This window comes from Cydia pomonella, chromosome 2, assembly GCF_033807575.1.
Source record: "Cydia pomonella isolate Wapato2018A chromosome 2, ilCydPomo1, whole genome shotgun sequence".
In the NCBI taxonomy this organism is placed as follows: Eukaryota; Metazoa; Arthropoda; class Insecta; order Lepidoptera; family Tortricidae; genus Cydia; species Cydia pomonella.
The window spans coordinates 31,992,718-32,017,755 of NC_084704.1; the positions used below are offsets into that span (position 1 = coordinate 31,992,718).

Sequence of the window (25,038 nt, forward strand, 5' to 3'; positions counted from 1 at the left end):
TTCTCGGAAATCTTCTCTTGAGATGTGTTACTGGTGGTGGGGGGAATTTATATTTATGGGAGTACCTATAACTCTTCGCTTTCATCATACATGGACCTGATGTAATATGGACGAAGTTGTAAGCAGCTGGTTGTCATATAAAAGTACAAAACAGTATTCTGTAATTGAATGAATGCGTCCAACTTCTAGCTTCCAGTTACAGAATGCATATCAATGAAGGCTTCAACTTCCACCGACCTGGCTACATAATAGAGCTTTGGAATAGTTGGTCATCGACACAGGACTTTATGCTAAGTACGCCGTAGACTTCGCTGCAAAGCTTTGTCATAAGGTCAGTACGGGTAGTAAGGCTGCGGGGTAAGTGTGGCCGGCCTTCACATTATGGCCTAATTACGCATTAATTACGTACGATGTTCTATTTACGCAGTAAATGGAAGAAGCAAGTAGCAAATGTATGAACTAGTAACACTAATCTTTGTGTAAACAGCCACAATGTGAAAGCCAGTCACACTTATCCCGCAGCCACACTTATCTGTATTGACCATACTATGTTAGTACACGTGTACTATGGTCGCGCTTATCGTATATGACATGACATGATACAGTAGGTATACGTCACTTTCTAACACCGCGAGTTAGTAAAAGGCGTGCACTATGTAAACGACCGCAATAAGGTTACCATATTCTATTGAGATAAAATGTTCATTAATATACTTAAATTTATTTCACTCAGCCCTACGAAATTACCAAATCATCTAGGTAATTTTTAACAATGTATAAGTGTTTATGAATTAAAATTTATTATTATAAAAAAAAAAAACGTTGTGAAAGAATATTTAGTAGACGACCAGTTTGGCCTAGTGGGTAGTGACCCTGCCTACGAAGCCGATGGTCCCGGGTTCAAATCCTGGTAAGGGCATTTATTCGTGTGATGAGCATGGATATTTGTTCCTGAGTCATGGGTGTTTTCTATGTATTTAAGTATTTATAAATATTTATATATTATATATATCGTTGTCTAAGTACCCTCAACACAAGCCTTATTGAGCTTACTGTGGGACTCAGTCAATTTGTGTAATAATGTCCTATAATATTTATTTATTTATTTAGTCAGGGTATACAAGATTATTAAAAAATATGTCAACTTTACTTATCTATGAATCAAGTCACTTAGCAAAATTAATTTGAAAAATTCCTAATAGCATTATTGCGATTGCTTACAGGAACGACGCACTTGAGACAATGAGACAAAACAGTCTAGTACGACATTATCCAAATACGTATAAACCTATAGTATCGTAGAATATTCTTCCAAAGCATACATTATCCGTTACTAGTAATCCACGCGTTTGCCATTAATTTGTTAAACCTTTTTACTGTCCACGCTTTATGGTCCATATAAAAAGATACATTAAAACGTAACCAATCCCTTCACAGCAATATTTTTATTGCTCGTCCCCTAATGCCATTCCGTTTCACGCTCCAGCCCTCCGTAGTCGATCAGCAAACAAATAAGTTTGTTGCTTACAATCGAGTTCCATTCCACGCAGCTCAAAGAGAAGCCAGCGCGGTGCAAAGGCCTTTGCATCCAAGTTACAAAGGCGGTTCTAAGTATTCGATACACGTGCAGCGTAAGACGGAATGTAATCAAGTCTTGGCATCGTTAAAAAGTTCCTTACTGTCCTTAGAACAGAGTTGTTATGCACAAAGCTAACTACTATGAAACACTAGAGTAACTATCCGATATCTACTAGTTATAATGATTTCTACAAATATAATTAGACGTCGTAAAAGATAACGTTAGATAAATATAAGACGACATGTCACGACAATATGTGTATAATAAGTAAGCAGAAAAAAATGCAATCCAAAATGATTGAGACTTGCTGTGCCTGTCAGCATCATCAGAATGAATTAATAAGAAACGCAACTGCTTTAATTCATTTATTCGTCTCTCGTTACACAAACGCTTATCCCGAATTGTCAACACATCGTACGTTGATGTCGCCGCACATTCGCACCCGTTGCTCGCACTGGGTCACAGCCGCGACAAAGGGTTGCACTACCAGATTGCCTAATGGACAGTGAAGGCGAGATACCGTGTGATAAATCACCGTCGTGATTACTCCCATTATCTTAAATACGATCTCGGGGGCGAAGTAAAGTTGTTGATGTAATTGACGGAGACGGACGGCTCATTTTGTAATGGACGGATTTTAAAAGTTGCTTGTTTGTTTTGAAAGTCTTTTAAAACGTGAGGAAGCTCTCAGTGATATATTGTTGTTATCTTTAATCAATGTTGGGGGAGAAATCAGTATTATACACATCAATCTAGTCGCAGATTAAGCAAGATTTTTATAAACTATGCTACAGCCTATTAGCACGAAGGAAATCATAAATAATAATGTACTTTTATTTTATTTTATTATATAATAGCCTTTTTGTCATGACACCCAAATGCTGTTTATTTGTTTCTTCACTGATATGTTGTTAAATGTATAATAATGTACTTATATATATTTAAATGAAAACAATCCACCTCTAAACAGATATTTGAGTAAAGTAAACTGGCCATTTTGCATTACATCTCATTATGTAAAGAAATTTCAATACTGAAATTTGAATAAACACCGCCGAATAATTTATTTACTAAGTTCTAAGGTAAAAAGCATTTCTGAACAAACCTCGCTCTTTGCTTATAATATTTTTCAGAAAACTTGGGTACCAGCTGTGGCAGCTGTCTTCTCAGTATACAATTTTGCGTTTAAATTGTATGAAAAACGTGAAAAATATTAGTCACATCTGAGGGAAAAGCATCAAGCTTATTCTTGCAAAATATGACCGTCAGGAGCTAACAGCGTTAAGGGCACAACAATTGACATGCATTAACTGTATTTCCGGTGGCGCTTCTCCAACGTCGTTACGGACCGGAAATTCAATCGAGTTTGGGGACGCCTCGCGCGGGTACTTCCCACTTGGTTGCAGTATCACTTTCGTTTGTCTTATGAAGATGAGAATGTGATCAGTGATATCTTAAACAAGAACGCGCATAGAAAGCCTCTATTAGCTTCACTGCAGATACAGCACTGTTAAGAATTCCATAAAAAGAGGAGGGTAATCATTCTCGTGTACGCAGACACATTTCATCAACGAAAGAGCAAAGATATAACCTTTTACGATTTAAGCAGTTTAGAGCATGTAGCGTAGGTACACTAATTATAGTGATTATTTTATTAAAATAAATACTTCGTTTAAGATAAAAGCAATGTGAAAAAATACTATGTATGTAAATATTATGTCTTGCGCCACAAAGATAATTAATTCAAAAACAGATTTACAGTGTTTAAACAAAGGTAGCAAATGGCGCTCTTATCGCTGTAAATCAAACACTTTATTGCTACATTTTCAGTTCATTGAAAATTCATCCTAGTTTTTTATAGTGGTTCTTTGTAGTTTAAGTGATATGTAAGCAGTTTATTTGATACGAAATCCCCAAATCGTGCCTTCCACTACATTGCTCACGAGGTGCAAATAGCTGTGAAGACAGACAACAAACAGAGGGAGTGCGACACCGCATGCACGCGGACTTACGAGGAACTACTGGGGTTTTGATTCCAATCGCTTACAGATCACTGGCGAATCGAAGATTGAACCAGGGGCAGGGGGCCTAGCCAAGATGATAATCTATAGAAAACGAAAATAGTCATGTCATATGTCTTTTAGTCTTTTTGTTCTGTTATCCGGAAACATTTTTACCGTACATATGGCGCTATTTTACCGCACTAGTACAATAATTAGCACATTGCGTAACAACTGTACTTTAAAACGTTGTACAATACATATGCGAATAGGTTATGGTAAAGTAGGCAACCTAATTGTGTTTGGGGTTCGTGTCGGTTTAAAACACTCCCTTCGGTCGTGTTTTAATACTCGTTGCGAATTTCCTACTTTTCGCACTTGTATCGTAATGTACACATACATTACACATCAAAATTACAATCAGTGAAATAATAATTATGCAAATTTGATTAATAGCAATATACTTCACAAATATGTTCATTAAAATTACAAATTAATAACTATAATAGTTTACTATGTTCTACATCTTCAATATTTGAAAATAAATAATATTTGTTTTGAGGGTCAGGATCGTAGACACAAATAAAACAGGTTAAATTCCCCGATTACGTAACTATTGACTATTCTATGACGCTTGCACGACGTTTAAAAGTGCGAGATTGCTGGCTTACAGCTAAACAGGCCCTCGAGACCCGACAGCGAGTGATCTCGCTGATCAATAAGTCTTGCCAAGTCAAATATTTGCACACGACGCACATTAGTGGAGATGGCGACGCGCGCAATACCGCCGATGTGACGGATTTATTAAACGCAGAGTATGGCAGACTGTGGTGCGTCATGTTTTAATATTATAAGTAATTTTTTTAGTAATCATAACAGTTGTAGTGATAATTTCGTATAATTATTTACTGGACCCTGCTGCCTGCTGCTGGAGAAAGGGTAGGATTTATCAAAAAAATTAAACACTTAGGTCTGGTAGCAAGATATGGAAATCAAGACAGATATTTTTCATGTTTCCAACATTCATTAAGGAAACGAAATATCCAAACATTCATGGAGGAAACGAGTTCACTTACATTAACAAATTATGATTTTGAAGTAAATATTTTTTGCATATTTTTTTTATTTTGAATAACAGTTGTAGGTAATTGTCATGGACAATGAGGTCGATTCTAATTTAACAATTTGTAATATATATTAAATTGGTTTTGACATGACCTTGACGATTGTCTTGGTGATTGGCGCGCTTCTCACACACGACTTTCACTTAATTTCACGCACGACTTTCACTTAATTTCACACACGATTTTCACTTAATTTCACACACGATTTTCACTTAATTTCACGCACAACCTTCACTTAATTTCGCATTCACCAATCAGCGTGAGCGATCTTATAGGTCACATCAATTTTTATATAAGAATCGGGGTCAATGTCTAAACAGCCGGGCTAGCCAAGGTAACAATGGCTATCGCTACGAAAATGAAACACTTTGTGTCTCTATCTCTCTTCGATATTCATCACAGGCCTTTGCGTCTATTGCAGAAGATTTAAGCATTGCTGTTTAGACAACGGGTTTGGTGACTGTGGAGGCCGATGCGTGAGCGGCACGACCTCCCACATTTTTAGCAGAGAAAGCTCATGCCACCTGAGGTTCCAGTCCCGATTTGCTTTCTGCGACACCTTCTGCTATCTAACGTAGTAAACCAGGCTTGGTCGCATAGCTTTCTCCCCTCCACAACACGCTTGCGCCATCCATCACGGTCCTCAGCTAAAGTTTCCCAGGCATGGTGGTCGATTTCAAATGCTGACATGTCTCGATTATCACAGTCCATCCAAAGTAGAGTGACCACTCGCGCATCTGAAGTACAGTACTCTGCGTTTTATAACACGGTTCTTTATAAAAGCACACTAGGGAACGTTTGTGCTTTGTAAACACCTCCAAACTTGAATTCATAAGATAGGGCGTAAAGCCAGAAAATTAGAAAGGAACAAAAGATATGTCGCGCCGCCCGAAACTTGCGAAGGAAGATTTGGCGATCACGCGGATTTTAACGTTTTACCGCAATAAGGCTGAAAGTATAACTTCTCTTAATAATTTTTCCAGTCAAATCCCTCGGCTATATTTTTTTTTTATTGGAGAAAGGTAAGCATTTGACCGCAACCCACCTGATGATGGTACTAGCTACATATTTTAAAATGTTCAAATTATATTGCTGTGGTATGCATGGTATCGACATACAATTGAAATAAAATAGTAAAGACATGTTTGCATTAACCCCCTCTTAAGTAAAAGAAAAGCAGTGTAAGCAAAGTAGGTATCAATTTTTCACTACTTCGCATAAAACTCTTTTGCGAGGTAACTCCGTGAAAACCCTTGTCAATAACAACATGATGCAATACGCACTGTATACTGTGTATACTTAATACTCAATACTCAAATATCCTTGGAACCGAGCCATTAGGATAGGAGTATCCTTAACTCTGGGAAACGGAAATGTGACCCAACTAAATTAAACAGTCTAGTGCTCGACATTAGAATGCCAACACCCCGCTATCACTTCTATTAACAATGACTTAGGTTTAAAGATGGCATGTACTGGGAAGTGATGGTCACTCGGACGTCTTTTTACCCACTTCCATATTTTTGAACGCTATATTTTCAATGTATAATAATGTATAATTCGTGTCCATGATGACGCGCAGATTTGTCAAATCTAACATGATAATACGAGTCAAGAAACACGTCATCGTGAATGACACGGTTTAGTTATACATCTGCGCACAGAGCCTTTAGAACCAAGTACTCTGTATAATGTAACATAATGTTTCGTGAAAGCGCAGGACCGTAAGTGGGCGCCGCGTCGTCTCGTGAGCGCTTCGCGTGGGCGTCCTTGTGTTGGGAAACGGTGAACCATTTTGAAACAATGGGAAACATGTTTACGAGATATTTTAATGATTCTGAAATTATATAAGTAGCTTGTGTCGATCATCATTAAAACCCTAAAATTAGAGCAAATTATTAACTTTTCATAGGATCGGGAAAGTGGACTGATAGATAATTAGACGGATTGAGAAAAGCAATTAGGCAGATCGGGAAAGTAGACCGTTTGGTAAATTAGACAGATTGGGAAAGTGGACCGATGGTACTGGAGGGTACTGTGTTTATACTCAAGAGGAGTAAAAACGGATGAATTAGTATGAAAATTTCAACATTGAAATACGCATCATTCAAATAATGAATAGAATCAGTCGTTACTTTGCGGAAATCCACACTAATTAAAACAAAAAATATTTCTTTGCTAATCCGCGAAAAGATAACGTTACGAGAAGGTTGATACCAGTGCTAACCCTTGCGTATACGCAAGTAAGTATAGCACGTTATCTTATCGCGGATTAGCAAAGTAATAGTTTTTGTTTTAATTACGCATCATTCATGTTGAATCCTAGAGACGGTCGGCTAATAAGAAGTGATGATAAATACCTAATAATATTTCATAAATTATTGAGAAATTACTATATATATTTAAGTTTTTAAAAACCCTAATTAAGTTCTGCAAACCAACCTACGCGAGCCACGAATCCCACAGCTCTGCAAAAGGCAAAGCAAAAAATTCCATCAAAGCCTCACAAACGGCTTCCCGATCAAAATTCTACGTACTTAATTAAAGATGGCTTCCACTGTGACGTCAAAAATAATTAATTTCGCCATTGCTACGATTTGAATACAATGTTGGCTATATGTGACGTGTCCTTTGAAGTGGGATTACCCGCCCCGTTCCGCAAATTAAATCCGTGTCTCCGAGGATCCTCATCGACAATTTAGTGTACTTAATGAGGTGCCCGGCAAGGGTAGATTTTAATCTATGAAAAAGATTAAAGTCAGTGGTCGAATGCATGTTTAAAGGTCATAATGAGCAGTCTAATGGTGGCTACTGGTCAAGTTTTCATCAAAAATTTGAAATTTATGTATCGGGTCTCTATTAAACACGTGATTTTTTTAATAGAGGGTGCACGGTTTTTAACGGCTATCTTGAAACTAAGTTAGGTACTGTAGTATGTGCCGTCAGAATCTTTCCATGCAAAGTTACGAAACTTCCACGCGGTAAAATTTCGGATGCTTCTCATATTTTAATATGGGAATCAAAATTATCATTTCCAAAATGAAAGTTTCCTTTGATTCCTGTAAAAAAATCCTGAAATTGAAGAACTTTTCAACATTTTTAGAAAATACTTGCAGATATTGCAATTCAACGGCTAGCCTTATCCTGAGCTACTAAGGTAAATCTTACATATTTTAACTGACCAGAAACATATTAACGTGACGTTATGTTGTCCTGTTACCAAAACGTTAGTAAAGTCACGTTAAGAGTCGCCAGTAGAGAGCCACCATTATATTCTTTTATGTAAATCTCTTACTCGGTCTATTTTCTTTACATTACAATTTCTAGCAATTGAAACTAATTTCAGGCATAGATGTAGATATGTTACTTCGTTAAATCTTCAGGCCAAGTTTCATGTTATTTTCGTTATAAAATGAGAGCGTAACTTCAATTGTATGAAAAGGGGAATTCGGCGGCTCTATACTGGCGACTGTTGTTGAAAAAAACAGTGACATCTTTTCTGAGCATGAAACTGCTGCTTCAGATCGCTGTTTTCCTTAATATTATAACATGATGTTCTCGAGTCTATACAATCAATTATTAACTGATTGTAAAGATTCGAGAGCACCCCTGGCGTTGGAATGTATAGAATATGCGAAACGCTCAGTAAACCAATTCCTAGCTAAGCATGGAAAACGTTGCTTCTTGTTTTGACATATTTAAACATTGACTTAAGATACAGTCTTGCAAAGGAATTTCACGTATTACTCACCTAGTAGGTTTCCTTTACTCGACTGCGTAACCAAATGATCAAACGACCTTCTCTGGGATTCGAACCCGGAACCTCCTTCTTCGTTGGCAGGGTCACTAAGGACTGGGCTAGAATGTCGTTTGTTCGTTTGGTTTCGCAATGGAGTAAAGGAAACCTAAATTGCCTTTAATATGCTAGGTAAGTAATATGTGAAATTCTTTTGTAAGGGCATTTATTTATGTGTTCATCACCACCCTATACGAGTACATATTATGGATGATAGAAAACATCCATTTAAATTGCATGATTTCATCAGTTTAGATTATTACAAAGAGCCCTGTTGTAGCATTCCAAGTAATCCAACATTATCGCTTACAAACGCTTCTTTTTTTTGAGACTGCCAAAAAGCCGTGTTTTAGTTTGATTCTTTAAAAAAATTCTGCCAAGCCATGAAATATCATGAATCAATTTTTTTGACGCATTAAAGAGCAGTCGCAAGTTACACTCTGCATGCTCCTGCTCAAGATCGCGACCGCACAAAACTACTGCTAATAAAGATGACTGTTTGCACAGATTCGGAAGCCGGCCCCCTGGCGCCGCGCCGTACGGCGTCGCGCCGTCCCGCCGGCCGGTCGGCCAGACTCCGCGGCGACTATCGATCTCGGGGGATGACGGATCGTCCCACTAGCTTGCAAACAACAATGCTGCAATGGGCTTATTTTAGATATAAAACAAAATACAATAGTCAAGAAAAAAGTAAGAAACTATGCTGAAGAAATACGTCTTTCCGCTTTCAATTATTAAAAAAAAAAACACTTTATAAAGAAAGTGGATCGTTTGTGACGGCGCACTATAAGTTTTGATATAAATATTAGGTAACGTTTTTTAAGATTAAATACGAAAAGAGTAACTCACTGATTTGACTGGTCAGTAAACCGTTTCAATGAATTGGCTACGATGTACGCATGTATTGTTTACAATGATCTTATATTATATTGTACATTGTTCGAATTTTACAAGAACAACAAGACTATTTTAAATGTAATGTGACATTTATAATAAACATTTTCAGAAATAACAGTAAATAATTAGAAATTTAATTCTCCTTGGACTTGCTCGCGAATCTATTTCGCGTTTTATATTTACGTGATACTATCGATCTCAGGGGATGACGGATTGCGGTCACTCGCTGCTTTCCAACAACAATGCAATGAATTTCGATATTGTAGAATATTTGTTGACAATAGTCGCTGAGGATAACAATGACTATAAGAAAGATTGAGATTGACAAAAAATCTCTTGCTTTCGTTAGATAAACAAAAAGCAAGTTTTAATCAAAAATTAACTTTTCTGATAGCTTTTCTCGACGAAAGTACTTCGTTTCACAATCATCTGCTATCCTTGAATACTTTTTGAAATTTCGAAATAGAAATATGAATAAGCTTGCGTAGTCACTACCTATAGGCCTCAAGACAAGACCAGTTCAGCTTGATGGTGTTACCTACTTTATTCCGCTCACTCAGAAAAAAAGTGTGCCAAATTTCACTTGCATGGTTTAGTTACAAATAAAAAGACACCGGTACAGAACAATTAGGTAATACTAAATTCAGCTTGTGAAAATTAACCTACAAATAATTAGATTCCAGTAGAAATCAGTATGTATGAATTAGGTTTTTAAACATAATACAATTATTTTCCCGTAAAACACCTATCCGCTCCAATATTAGGCAACGCCGGTTAAAAAAAAATTGACTCCCTAAAAGGCGCTGTCGAGACATTACCCTAACTTAACAAATTATATTTCAAACTGTTTCAAAGCTATCAATATTAAATATTCAAAGCAAAACTCAAATCTGTATCCATTGATTCCCCTCATATGCCAAACGGCAGCATTAGGAGCCGTCGTCACATCACAACTAATTGGACGTCCAAGCCCACAATGAGACCACAGCTTAGCTTCATTAAAATTTCATCCCGCCGGCGGTAACTGGCCAATTTGCGCGTAACGCGACACCCCACGAACTGTGAATACGTATTGACAGACTCCTTTGTAACTTGTTTAAACAGCCGAGGGATATGGATAATTATAAATACGCTGTATAGAAGAAAAGTACCTGGGCGACCGAGCTTTGCTCGGTTATAACTATTTATTGTAATATGGTGGTCTATAGGTGATAATCTTAACTACATTTTTTTACTAAATTAAACTTGTCTAAAACAATAAAAATTAAAAAAATTATATATAAACTTGAACATATAAAAAAAAACAAAAGTTAGTCACCGGGCGAGATTCGAACCCGTAACACTCGTTTAGCAGTCCGCGTCTTAACCCGCTGGACCAGACGGACAGTGGCCGGCAACACGAAATTAGCGACCATATTCTGCGTCGAAAGAAAAACGCATGAAAACTGGAAAACACGCGTTTTCCCAAACATAAGACTAATCTAGATAGATTGTATACCCCCAAAAAACCCCATATACCAAATTTCAGCGAAATCGTTAGAGCCGTTTCCGAGATCACAGAAATATATATACATATATATATATATATACAAGAATTGCTCTTTTAAAGGTATAAGATGAAGACGGGCTTCAAGCGGAAAATCTGACGGTATTTAAAGCCCGACCAGAAATATATGATCATTGTCAAGAGGGCGCTCGCTGTTCCTCTCATATATAGGATGACAGTTCAGTTTAGAATGAACAATATAGCTCCAAGGAATATGGTGCGTGATCGATATATATGGTATGGTTTTATCGTGAATTTTCATTCTGGCAAACATATCAAAAATGACCGGCCAATTACCGCGTAACGCGACACCCCAAGCCGGGAATATGTATAGACAGGCGCCTTTAGGCGTCTCTGTCTATCCACACTGTGACACACCACACACAGAACGCCTTCATAACATGTTTAAGCAGGGGTTATGGATAATTAAATTCTACACCGTGAGCCCATATAACCTGACAAATTCAACCTTACATTCTCCAAGATCTCTCATTAGCGAATAAAGTACATTAACCTCATTTTGCAAACTATCCATCACAACAACAACAACAACAACAACAACAACAACAACAACAACAGTCTAAAAAAGTTCAAAGATGCATAAAATACATCTCATCTACACCACCCATCTCCACATCTTAACATTCATTACCATCACCTTTCATAACAACACAACATGATCCCAGTGTCACATACTTCATTAGAGATGTAAAACATACCACAGACCTTACGGATCCAGCCGCCCGTAAACTTCGCGGGGACTGGACCTAAAACTTTAAACGCATAAAAAAAAACCTAACTGATTTTGGTGTATTCTTGACCGCACTTAGACTATAATGTAATACAAAGTTTTCTGAAATCGGTCTCGTTTTAGAGATAATGACAATTCTTGTGAAAATTTGTTTCTGTAATAACTCAGTGTAATACGCGTTTTTGGCTACTACGCTGCAACTATGTGACTTGGTTTAGACACACCTACTGACAGACATTAAAGTTTTAAAGGAAAAATGCATTTTTTTTTTCTTTAAATAAAAAAAAACTGTACTTATTCGTTGCAATGCTTTTTTTTCGCTAAGATGTAAAAAGAAATATTGTGTCGTGTCCAGAAAACACACACACACACACAATTTTTTTTGCCGTATTTGATCAAAAGTCGTATAACAGTTTTTGCTTTATATGATCTCAGGAATGCGTGGTTAAAATCTGTCGGATTAAATGGGCCCACGGGGTATAGACGTGTCCAAAAATAGACATAGATATTTGAATTACCGTGATCAAATTTTATTGCAAGGTTTTCTTCACTTCTGGAAAATATATCGCGACTGAGATATCTATTGCTAACAAATAAGGGATATTCGTAGTGCCTTACAAGGAAAAGTGACGGATATTAAATATAATGTAAGTGTATTCATTCATCATATTTTCCCGGATGATACAATCAACATCTTTTATGACATATTTCTAGAGAGAATTCTTGATCAGGCAAATTGTATCAAGAATAAAAAAATGTGAATAAAACTAAATGAGCATCCTTCCCGGATATTCATCCAGTGATGAATTGCAAATAATCGCAATACTGTACAGTTACAGTCAGTATCAAATAATAGGGAGGGCAAAGTGGATAAATATATCGGAACACATCTTTATTTCTATTGTAAGAAAGGTGTGTTAGTAAATAACATGTATATTTGGCTGAATTCCAAATCAAAATGGTTTGAATAACATTGAAGTAGGTAATTAGTGCTATGAGCTAATCCGTGGGCCTTAGGAGCCTAGACGAAAATTACAATAAAGATAAAAATGAAACACTAACTTATTAATCTCTGTTGAACACTCCTATAATTCCACTCTAGATACATAAATAGGTACTTTAAACAAACAATTAAACAGGAAAATTACAAGCTCTCAAATCTCCGTATTAAATTCTAATCCGTCCTCAGCTAATGCCGATGTTTTATTTCAATATCCGCTTTGTTGAAGTGGAATAAAACAAAATGCCTGAGCAATTAATTCAGGGTTCCGCCGCGGGCCGGACCCATCGGCAAATTGTCGCTGGCAATATTCAAATGGCGGAAACAATTAGTGTGAGTGCTGTGTGCTATTTAGCACTATCGGGATGTATATGCATGGTAAAAACAAAAGGGCAAATTAATAAGGGACCAGTGTGGAGATACGGCGTTTTGAATGGTAGCGTAGGTGGCGGGAGAAGAATGGCCCGTGTGGGGTGCAGGCGGTTTTTAGCACTTTTTGTTTATCATCTCATCCATTTCGCTTAGGTACGTACAGTATTCAATTTTCATAAAACATATTTCAAGCACTTTTTTATAGAGTAACGGGTATAACTAACGATATAATCTCTCGCGTCGAATGACTGTGGTCCCTATGACAGATCATTTTTAAGTATATGGAGTAGCTGTTACACAAAATGTTTGTACTCGTAGTAATTTTTTGGAAGTTTAGCAAATTAATTAAGTTAAAAATAAGGTACACATATATTTCGCCGATTATTTTTTCGATTAAGTCCAACCAAAATACACTTGGTGGAACTATCATTCGATGCAAAAGAACACCTTATCATGAATATTGTGTTGTACGAGTATTGTATGAACGGAAATTCACTGCAAATTATGTATTGTGTCGACAAATCACCCTACAACAATTTTAATAGGTACGTTAATAACCATCAAATGCGCAACGACGGTAGACAGCAAAATATGAGTAATAATTGTCGGGCCCTCCCCCACGTAGCAAATCTCTTTTGTGTTCGCTGATAACGGCACAAAGCCCGCTAATGTCTTTTAAGGACTTAGTGATTTAAACGGACTAAATAATGAGAGCTACCCTTCCTCGCCTGCCAATTTATGAGCTTAAGACCGTAGGGACAACATTGATGGACTGTAGTGCTGACAATTTGAACCAAACTAACTACATTTTTTTTTAAATATAATTATAAACATTTTCTTTTATAATAATTAGAATAACCTTACCTTACTTTTTTTTAAATACTTCTTTTTCAAAATTATTCAAATTACACAGATGTTTCCAGTATTCTTTTTCTCAAAATGTAGGCAATTGGCTACTTGACTGTTTTTTATAAATAATGTCAAACGATCTTGATTTTCCTGAGAATCAAATGTCTATAAAGGACTCATGGTATTTAAGCAACACAAAGATCAGAAATGAGAGTTAAAGTCTGACGCTCGCACTCGACGATTGAAACGCCTCTAAAAAAATGATAAGGTGATGTGACGTCACATCATATAAGTCTGTCCTAAATGTATGGAAGATCAAGGAAATTGCCATTTTGACCCTGAAATATTGAGTTTATGTGTATAGTTGTCATACAATTTATTTTTCAATAAAATGTATGGAATTGAATGGTACCATTTTCTTTTCTATTTTTGAAAGACAAAAAAAATTTTTTTTTTTGAGATTTGCCGAGCCTCGTATTTTTTATAACCTCAATATAATTTTCGAAATTCCACTTTTTTTATAATGGATGGCTCATTTTCTATCCATTTAACTAAATTTTGTTATAATATTCAACATGTGTCAAGTACCCAATTGTTTTATCAGTTAACTTTTTGATTGTTATTAATATATGAATAAACCAAACCAAGGACGACAATGGCTACAGTATCGTACCAATAACACTTTCTCGCTATTATCGTTATGTTATCTTATCCATTTCACTAGATCCTTTGTCAGAAAATGTTTCTGGATTATTGAATCAAAATCCACATTGTGTTGGCTTACTCGTGTCAGATGAGGGCAGTCAAGCGAATCAGGAAAATATAGTTTATCTTGTTCTGCAGTAAATGTGCACCAAAATAATTCTCATATTGTGTTTCAGATTTTTAGGGGTTTCGTAATGTTGTTAATAAAAGCAAGTACAATTGGAGACACCGCATTTTTTATTAAGACTATATTAAAATCAAATTATTCATGTGGCGTTTCAAATTTTCATGGAAGCGGATAAATTGCACGAGGCTATGACTTCACTCTAATAATTACATTGCACTTAGAAAACATACTGGTTAGAGAATAGTATATATAGTATCCCAACAAAAACGTAACACGTCAAAAATGCGAGTGTTGCAGACCAACTCAGATGGTCAGGCGGTTTAAAAATTTAAACTTTATTTTTTAATAATTATAATAACTTGTTCATCGTACGGCAACATTTACAGATACAAAAAAAACGTAAAAGTGCAATCATCAAAACCACCAAAATATCTCAATCCGCCCACGCACGATAACCGCAGTCGTTCAGGCGATTTGCCGACAAATCTCTGGCAGTCGCAAGTCGGCGCGGTGCGCATGGCGACGCAAAGCCGGATGATGTCTGTTTGTTATCAGCGCGGAGCACTCGACTGTGCCGGGGGTTGCCGTTCGTTACGGAATAATCGCCTTATTTATCGATTGCGAACTAGACTGGTGTCATTAAGATTATTATTTTTATCGAGGAGTATTTAGAGTTAGACTAGAAATGAGTAGACTAGTTAGTTAATATTACCAGGTTGATGACAAGGGTTTAGAAAGCTGTGTCTTATCTGTTGCCTTTCGTTACAGACTGAGACCATTTGGTGAGTCATTAAGATTATATTTTTCACCTCAGCAGCTCGGACAAGGTTACTTTGCTGCTTAAAAAGAGTAGCAAAATTCGATTTTGCTTTTGATTTTCAAACATCTTCTTGCTTCTCAATAAAGTTAAGTTTCCAATCTAAATAGATATTGATCACTGATTAGATTGAGTATATTACAGACCGACAAGAAATTTATTGAGGGCGCCACTGAGCCACAAGAGGAAATACATTATGCAAACATCCATAGGCACATACATCTCCATCTGCCGCTTAAATGAGTCCGTTTATACTTACTTACTCAGCATTTTAGCTGATTATTCATAAACATCTTTAAATCAGATCACAATTCAAAAATAATGTTTACAAAATTCTCCCAAAAATGTGATTGTTGTGACAAGTTAACTGATTTTTACCACAATGTTTCGCCCTTAGTTCCATTTCATTAAATTTCAATTTCATAAAAAATGGTTGGGAAGAAAAACCAATACAAATCAAGGTACCTAACTAGACCTACTGGAAGCTGATAGTTGCCAGAAAAATAATTGGTTCAAGGGTCGAACTATAACAGTACCAGTATTACAGTCCAACTAACATTGAAAGTTAAAGTAAGAAAAAAGTAAAATTAATGTCTTAATATATCAGCTAAGTTTGCAATATTTATCACAAGTTGTGGAAAAATATTGCGAAATATCGTAAATCAGCCCCCACGTTTTATTTCCAGTGCAGCGCATTATCCGCTGTCAATATTATCGGCGATGGCCGCTCCCGTCAGATTGCTTCTCCCGATCGCGCACAAACAAAACATTCTGCTTCGAAATGTTATTGCCTTTGTTTCAAGCGGAAAAACTCCATTATTTTGAGCGATTACTTATTTGAAATTAAAAAACGAAACGACGACTTTTGTATTGTTTTTGCAGCGATGAATTGAGGATAAATAAGTTTTAATTTAATTACCTAATGTATTTTTTGTAATTGTTTGGATGTTGTTTTTTCAACCTGACCAATCTTATATGTTTCAGATAAGAAAGCTCGGCAATATTTTCCAGGTAATACATGTAATAGCCGAAACCTTACCATTAACATAAAACGACTAAGTCGGCATTACCAAGGTTCATATGAGGAGCCTAGTTAATTTTATCATCAACATTGTAGACGATGAAAATAAAGTCAAAGGTTGCTTTTTATGTAAGTACGTTATTATGGTTATTATTACTATTTAAAGGATGACCTTTGTATTATTGTAGAGATGAATACAAACTATTTAATCGTTTAATTTAAACTTCATCCTTTTTTCATGAGAGTAGGATAAAACGGCCTGGTTGAAAGATTGATATAGCGCGAGACTAACAGCGTGTGTGTACTAATGGTTTAAAGGGTTTGAACACAGGACCACTAGGTCACTGGGACTAGTATCCTACTATTGATACCATTACTGGTCAACGACTATAGTTACTAGGCTAATTGGTTATCAAATTCATTCCGGTATTTCAACTCTAAAAAGCGCTGGTGGCCTAGCGGTAAGAACGTGCGACTTTCAATCCGGAGGTCTTTCGGTTCAAACCCCAACTCGTGACAGTGAGTTTTTCGGAACTTATGTTTTAAATATCATTTTGACATTTACCAGTTGCTTTTCGGTGAAGGAAAACATCGTGAGGAAACCAGATTTATCCCAATAAGGCCTAGTTTACCCTCTGGGATCAAAGGTCGAAGTTTCGTAAAAACTAGAGCCCACGCCATATCTAGGGATTGGTTGCTAAGCGGACCTCAGACTCCCGTGAACCGTAGCATAAATGCCGAGACAACGCGAGGAATAATAAGAACTCTAAACATAGTTAAATTTGATGATATCCATCGCAATGTGTAAGTTAGGTCAAGTAATATTGATTAAAAACTTCAGTGTGGTCCATCGTAAGCACAATCATTTTTTTCATATAGTCATTTTGCTCTCAGATCGACGTCACAAGCAATCTATAGATAATTTTTAACAACCCAGAGAAAAAAATCTAAGATATAAAGGCATATACATTGAAGACATAGACTATCATACTTAAGTAAAGAGAATCAGCTTAATATTACAAATCTGAGCAAGGAATACAATGTAAAGAAAACACTACCGATTCAAACATCAGATTTGGGTATCGTCTCTCTACAGCTGGTAGTGATATATGAAAGATAATGATGTAAGAAAGCCGATTATTTTGGACCGTTTTAACAATCGTTTTAATAGAACGTTTTCCCAGCATATACCATGTACTATCGTTGACAAAATTTATTGACCATATGTGAACCTTCTTGCAACAAGATAAGGTCTTCAATAGTTACGTGTGTTGCTATTAAGTAGTAAGGGATGGTCTGACACTGTAAAGCAGTCGGTTGGTGAACAGCTGCACCGAGCAGTGTCGGTGCTTATGGCTTAAGAACGCACTCAGTAGAGACAGAAAACAGTATTAAATATGTATACATTTCTTAACCTTAATCCATTGGAATTGGAACAAGATATTTTTTGAAGTGAAAACTTCTTTAGCGGCGCTGTGCATTTTTTGTGATGGGGAAAAAATGCTAAACTCGCGTCAGGGCGTCAGGTGTCACGTGACCGTCAGATTGAAAATTCGTAAGACGGACATGTGATATCATGGTGACGTGCAAATTGAATGTCATCGAAGCCTGGTTACTTTTGAAAAATCGTATCTCATTCAAGTGTGACATTTTATTTTTTTCATAATCAAAGTGCTTTCATAACGATTAAAGAGGTTTAATCTTTGTTAATTGTGTTGTATTGTACCTATCTTTGTGTTGTTGGGTTTCCATGATTGTAGATACTCAAATTTTTCCTTACCAAAAAGTTAAATAACAGAAAAGAAGCGTGATTGTTTTACTTAATATGATGGTGAACGATTCATTAACATTTACTGATTGTGTAGGCCGTAGTCCTGCTCACTTCTCATGAATTACTCTGTATACGTTATATATTACTTAACACTAAAATTCGCATTTCAAAATATCTTCCACACTCAAATTTATTTACGTAGGTATAATAGAGCTTTATCTCTTATTATAAAACTGCTACTCAATTTCTCCAAAATATCAAAAATTCACAACGTTAATATTCACGTTTTCACTTCTGCCGGCACTCCCGGAGTGCAACCCGTTTTTTTTTTTAAATATATTTATGAACTCAACTGTACAATAAAACGTCAAGTGTAACTGAGGGCATCGCTGAGCGTTAAGCAGGCAATTACGAGTATACATAATATTATGTTACGTTCACACGATTGTTGCAAAAACCAACCATCCATCGCACTCTGCCTCCTGCCATCCTGTACGTAAGCTGTTTGCCACCATGTAAATGCAAAGTTGACACATACTTGATAAGAAATTGTGCAGAAAAGTGTTGCGAGGTATAAAAAGAATTACTTCCTCTGTTGCCAAACCATAATGCAGTAGCCACCGATCTCGGCTAGTATTCGGGGGCTTTTTCTAAAGCACCAACACCGATGGCAATTAGCAGTACCTACTCAATCAATTGTTAATTTTCTTTTGTTTGTATCTTTTTATTGAGGTTTGCCAATAAAGAGTATTCTATCTATGTATCTATAATATAATATATGTAATAATATACTCTCCCGGCCGGTTTCGACCATGGCGACTGTTTCAGCTCCGTTGAACACGTTCGTGTGCTCGCAAGTGGCTCGCGTAGCCGATTTTATTTGCGAAGACCCGTGCACACGACGGGCAAGAAAGCACATCATTCACGTAATTGTACGTAATAGCCGCTGGTGGGCGGGCCTTCAGCTCATCCCGTCTGATATCGAGTTCCACAAGTCGACGGGATTCGGGACATGTTTGCTTAACTACGAAAGATCTCCAATCTATGTATCTACTCAAGTCTCAAAAACGTTAGCACATACTTTTAATAAATCACGCTTTTTTTAACCTCCACACTATCAACTGTATTCTGCACTTCACAATTTTAGCAATTACTCTTTGTTTTATTTTGTATTTTTTAGTAGTGATCCTCAGCGATGAATGGGCGAGAAAGATAAAGCACTTACTTGAACAGAAGGGGTTTGTTGGCGAAGAGGCCTGAGGCCTTCTCTTTCGCGGCCTGCAGCCCCTGCATGGTGGACGCCCGATGTCCCACATCAAAGTGCACCTAACACCTGAGGACAGAAACACCATTGTCACAATCACACAAAAAAAATACAATATCTTATGTTTCGATATAAATGACATATGAATTAATGTAAAATTTTATATGTAATGAATTATTATTTTGATCAATAAAGGCTTGTGCATGAAATACAATCACGCTCGTTGTACGTAAATATTTGTAAAATTTGAGGTTATGATAATTAAGTACATGTTTTGGTTCTATGTACATTGCTGCTTTTCTTAGCGCAATACCAACGCAATAGTGCTTTTTGAGTGTTGACCTACTTCACTTTGCTGTACATTGCTACTGACATACTTTGCTTGACAGACTATATGTATAAATTTTTTCACTTTAATCCATTACAATTAGGTGAAAAAATGTATACATATTTATAAACTCGACTATATGCTAATACAGGTGTTTTCCAAGTAATGGTCTGATTGACCAATTAAGATTTTTCAGTAGCAATAATGGCTAATTATAATAATTAATTAATATAATTAGCTTTTCCTGCTTCTAAAAATGCTGGTGCAGGAAAAACTAATTATAACCTAAATAAGTGTTCGACCTATATAATCGAAACATATAGTTACACATAGTTAATAGAACTAGCATTAAACTAGATATAGGTACGCCAAGTGTAAAAATATGGGTGTACACATCTTACTCAATAATATGTCCCATAGCATCTTATTCCAGTGTAATAAGAGCGTAGTACGATATTTATGAGACGATTCTCTCGATACATATTTTTGCAGCTGACTACCCGCATTATCTCAAATAAGTTTTGCCTTTTTCTAAGTAACACAAAGTCAAAGTCAAAATATTCTTTATTCAAATAGGCCTAGCAACAAGCACTTTTAAATCGTCAAATTTTACAAATATCATCTTAATCTAAATATCAGAGCAATTTATTGATGCAGTTATTATTGTTCTAAAAAAAACATTGAATTATTATAGATATGGTAAACTTAATAATAAGAATTTCACAAAATGATCGTCAAACATCAAAATTGTATAAAAATAAGTACTAGTCTAGAAACTTTCTAGAATAAAATCTAAATGTCAAAAAATACGGTATATATATATACATTGAATTATCAATTTCATCATTATTAACATAACAATAAATAATTCATTCTTTACAATCACACTTAATCCCACGGTGTTTCATCATCATCATTCAAATGTCAAAGTAACAGCTAAAGGAATTTAACCCTTTTAATTTTGAATGCAAAGAATCCTTAAAAGTAGCTTTTAGAGCAACTTTGAGACCGTTATCTATCATCTCTTATTCCGAGGTGTAACCCTTAATTTGACTGAGCGTGCGCTGTCAAAGTATGTCAAACGTGCACATGACAATGTTATATCATAGATTTCTTGATTACTTGGTAGAAATCATGTTGGTTTGTCGTGACAGATATCACAACTTTGGTAAGTGATATGATGACATGACTTTTTATAATATGATTTATGAAGCAAATACAACTTTAGGACTTTCACTATTGGGTTCACCAAGATACTATTAGAGTATATTTGAAATAACTGAGCATACCTTAACCTACTGAGTACCAATTATGACTTGATGTCTCACTTAACTAGCTACAAAGCAGAAAACACTTGTTATATAAATAGCATAATTTTATGACGACCGGTTTGGCCTAGTGGGTAGTGACCCTGCCTACGAAGCTGATGGTTCCGGGTTCAAATCCTGGTAAGGGCATTTATTTGTGTGATGAACATGGATATTTGTTCCTGAGTCATGGGTGTTTTCTATGTATTTAAGTATTTATAAATATTTATATATTATATATATCGTTGTCTAAGAACCCTCAACACAAGCCTTATTGAGCTTACTGGGACTTAGTCAATTTGTGTAGTAATGTCCTATAATATTTATTTATTATTATTTATTATTATAAATACTTAAATTTTACATTCAATTATTGCTCTGAACCTTTAAATGATTGCATAGATTATTTAAAGAACTTCAGGCTTTAGATTAATCTTGTTAAGAGATATAAAATGAATCAGTGCTTGACAGTGTTACATAACTTTGAGATATACATAGATATAGCTATATGTATAACCCCACCCCTGGCCCGAAAATCAATATTTAATATATTCTCGTGCATCATTTAAAGCCCTCTGCATAAACAACAATGAGAATAGCACAAAAAAAATATTTAAATATTAAAAAAAACTTACATAGCTTCCAGTTCCCGGTATTCGCAGCTACGCAGCGTCTGTCGATGGCGTAGCGCCCCGCGCGCCTCTACGCCGTAGCAGGACGGCTGCGCGTAGCCCCCGCCGCCATTGGCCTAGCGCCTACGTACGTAGACAGTGACCCACCAATCACAGATGGAGCTGGAAAAGAGGCGTGGTTTTGAAATTTTCAGAAATTTTCAGGAGGACCATGCAACCTCCGAAAGGCACCCCCGACAATGTTTCCACATGAGTGCAGTGCGGGGGGACGAAATGCTTTATGCAGTTCTTGGAAACCATTTGAATTGTTTTTGATTTTAAACTGTCGGTTTGACAAATTATTCTTACAGTCAAAATGTCACTAACCTACCTAAATAAAACACAAACATGCATAATTCAGTAACAAGTATTCTTATTAATAATTACACAATTAAATGCCTTTGAGGAGATCTGAATCCAGAACCACTGCTTTACAAGCAGCTACTGATAATATACTGCCTAAGCTATTGTCTAAAGAAAGCTCTAGAGGAGCGAAACCTTCATAATAAAAAAAAAGTTCCAAAATGAGGCAAACAAGTTAACTTAAAAAGCTGAATAAAACCTACGAGTCCAAAGCGGCCTACCCGTGTGTGACTAGCCTAAAAAATACAATTAACATTATATTTTTTTAAGTCCCATATCTTGTACTGCAGCAAGAGTCTCAAAGTTGAAAACACATTTTCCTCGCTACTGGTCGCAATTATACAGAAAACAATAAAAAATATCACACTTATTTAAAATAATGTTATCTTTCTAACACATACCGTTAAAACCGGAATAATCCATAAACTTTAATTTTTTTTTAATTGAAATAAAGAGACATTAACTTAACTTCGTTTAAAAGGGTCCAAATATTGTCTCTCTCTATTTCAATTTTTAAAGAAAAATTAAAAGTTTATGGATTATTCCGGTTTTAACGATATGTGTTAGAAAAATAACATTATTTTAAATAAGTGTGATATTAATTCTCTATGATATTAACTTAACTTCGTTTAAAAGGGTCCAAATATTAAGTAAGCATAGAGTGCTCAGTCCATTTTTTTTATATACCACGACGGAGGTAAACAAGCATACGGCCTGCCTGATGGTAAGCAGTCAGATACCAGAGGTATTACATGCGCGTTGCCGACCCTTTAAAAACCTGTACACTCCTTTTTTTCCATACATCAGTTTTCTTACCAAAATGCTTATTATTTTCGTAGTCGACATCTAGCGTCAAGTAGCGGATTTATCAGTACTACTACTTGACAATAGATGTCGCGACGAACGAAAAGTCTAATGCTCAACTATTTTCAGCTAATACTGTAACCGGATAAACTGGAACTCTATTTTCATCTCCTTCTGCTTGTAATATTAGTTGTAAATAGATGAGCAAGACCCTTTTCGTCAGTCGCGACAGTCTAGACATCTGGCGTCAAGAAATGGTATTGATAAATCTACTATTTGAATGAATGTCATCTCGCTTTGTGTGGTAGGGCACAGCCAGTGGATGTCATTCCAGATCTAGAGCAAAGCCCAACTGGAGAAGTACCTCCACCTTACAGAAAACAGCAGCCAAATAACACTAGACCCTACTCATAGTGTTGTGTTCCTGCCGGTGAGTAAGGTTACCGGAGCTCAACGAGGGGGGGCGGGTTTAGGGTCGGCAACGCGCATGTAACTCCTCTGGAGTTGCAGGCGTACATAGGCTACGGAGGCTGCTTACCATCAGGCGGGCCGTATGCTTGTTTGGCACCGACGTAGTATAAAAAAAAAAAGCATTTTGATAAGAAAACTGATGAACGGAGTGAGAACTCTATGCTTTCTTATTTCTCACTCACTCACTCAGCAAGCTTCGTTGCTTAAAAACGGTACTCGACTGAAAAGCTCTGTATTATATCACGATTGAATAAAAAGGTTTTTTTTTTAACAGTTAACTAATACTCATCGATACGATTCAGACAAAACAATGAAGTTGCGTTGTTTTATTAGAGAGTTCCTATGGCCACCGGTCTCCATTATCAGATCAGCTTGATGGTGTCATAATAAGTATTGTATTGTCGCTTAACTTACATAAGTATGTGAAGTTTTAGCTTAATCGAGTAATAATGGGCAGTGAGTCTTTAGCTCGCAAAGTTAGGTGACATACAGACAATAAAACCTTGTAAAATTGGCAAAACGTAAACCAGTCAGCCGTGTCAAAAGTTCGTATCAAGGATTACAAACAAAACGACCCTAATTATATAAAACTCTCACAATTACTATTGTTTTGTAATAGAACCATTATATGTAACGATCAACTGGAAAATAAGATGCAAAAGTAGAAAAAAAGGGGGACTACAAACCACTTGACAAATTGTTTCTACTTCTATGCTTTTTCTTACCTACTTAAGGTACATGCATGCCAAGATTCATGCTTTCTTTCAGATGGGACTATACATTTGAAGTTTTTTTAGGGAAAACGCCTGTACTATATCGTTTTTTAGTTTAAGAGGCTCCCTAGCGCCAATGAACTTCGATCTGAATCCCTTAGTTTTCTAATGTTTTTTTTTAGCTTATCATACTAACAGCAACGGCTTTAAACAATAGCACAATCGGAATAGAACATTTTTAGTTTACATACATACCTAATTACAGGCCTGTCCCAGAGATTTAGAGGTTTGTTCTATTCCGATCGTGGTACAATATATTATCTCATATTTACTTATGTCTTCGAGATATTTGGCATCAAAGTTGAACAATTTTAGGCCCAAAAACTGGTTTTGTGACCATAACTTTTGTTTTAATTAGTTTAATATTAAAATCACTGACCAGTTTTTAGAGACGTCAGAGACTAGAGTTATTTCGAAAGAGTATTTCGTACATGTAAATTCCTTCACAGCAACCGGGAACGAAATAGCGTTTTTTTTTTTTGACAATATTTAAATAAATCATAAATAATAAGTGTTCATTTCTTTCATATTCCGGCAGACCAGAATAAAGATAAAAGATTAAAGAACCGATAGTCATTTGTCACATAACTCTATTTATAGTGCAAATGTAGGAGTAACGACTCAAAACTTATCAAATAACGATGAAAATCGCGGGAGCCCCTTACATCCAAAACATTTTTTATTGCTCACGAATACATATTT

At 36.1% G+C, this 25,038-nt stretch overlaps 1 protein-coding gene across 1 annotated transcript in view; it reads right to left on the reverse strand.

The window, feature by feature from the left end:
* The window catches only part of LOC133515367 (vesicular glutamate transporter 1), a 53,245-nt gene extending 30,465 nt beyond the window's left edge, over positions 1–22,780 (reverse strand). Inside the window, 2 exon segments of the mRNA XM_061847895.1 lie at positions 19,581–19,688; positions 21,890–22,780. Of these exon segments, the coding sequence (XP_061703879.1) occupies positions 19,581–19,648 (68 nt within the window). The 5' untranslated portion in view covers positions 19,649–19,688; positions 21,890–22,780.
* Positions 22,781–25,038: the final 2,258 nt, after the last annotated feature.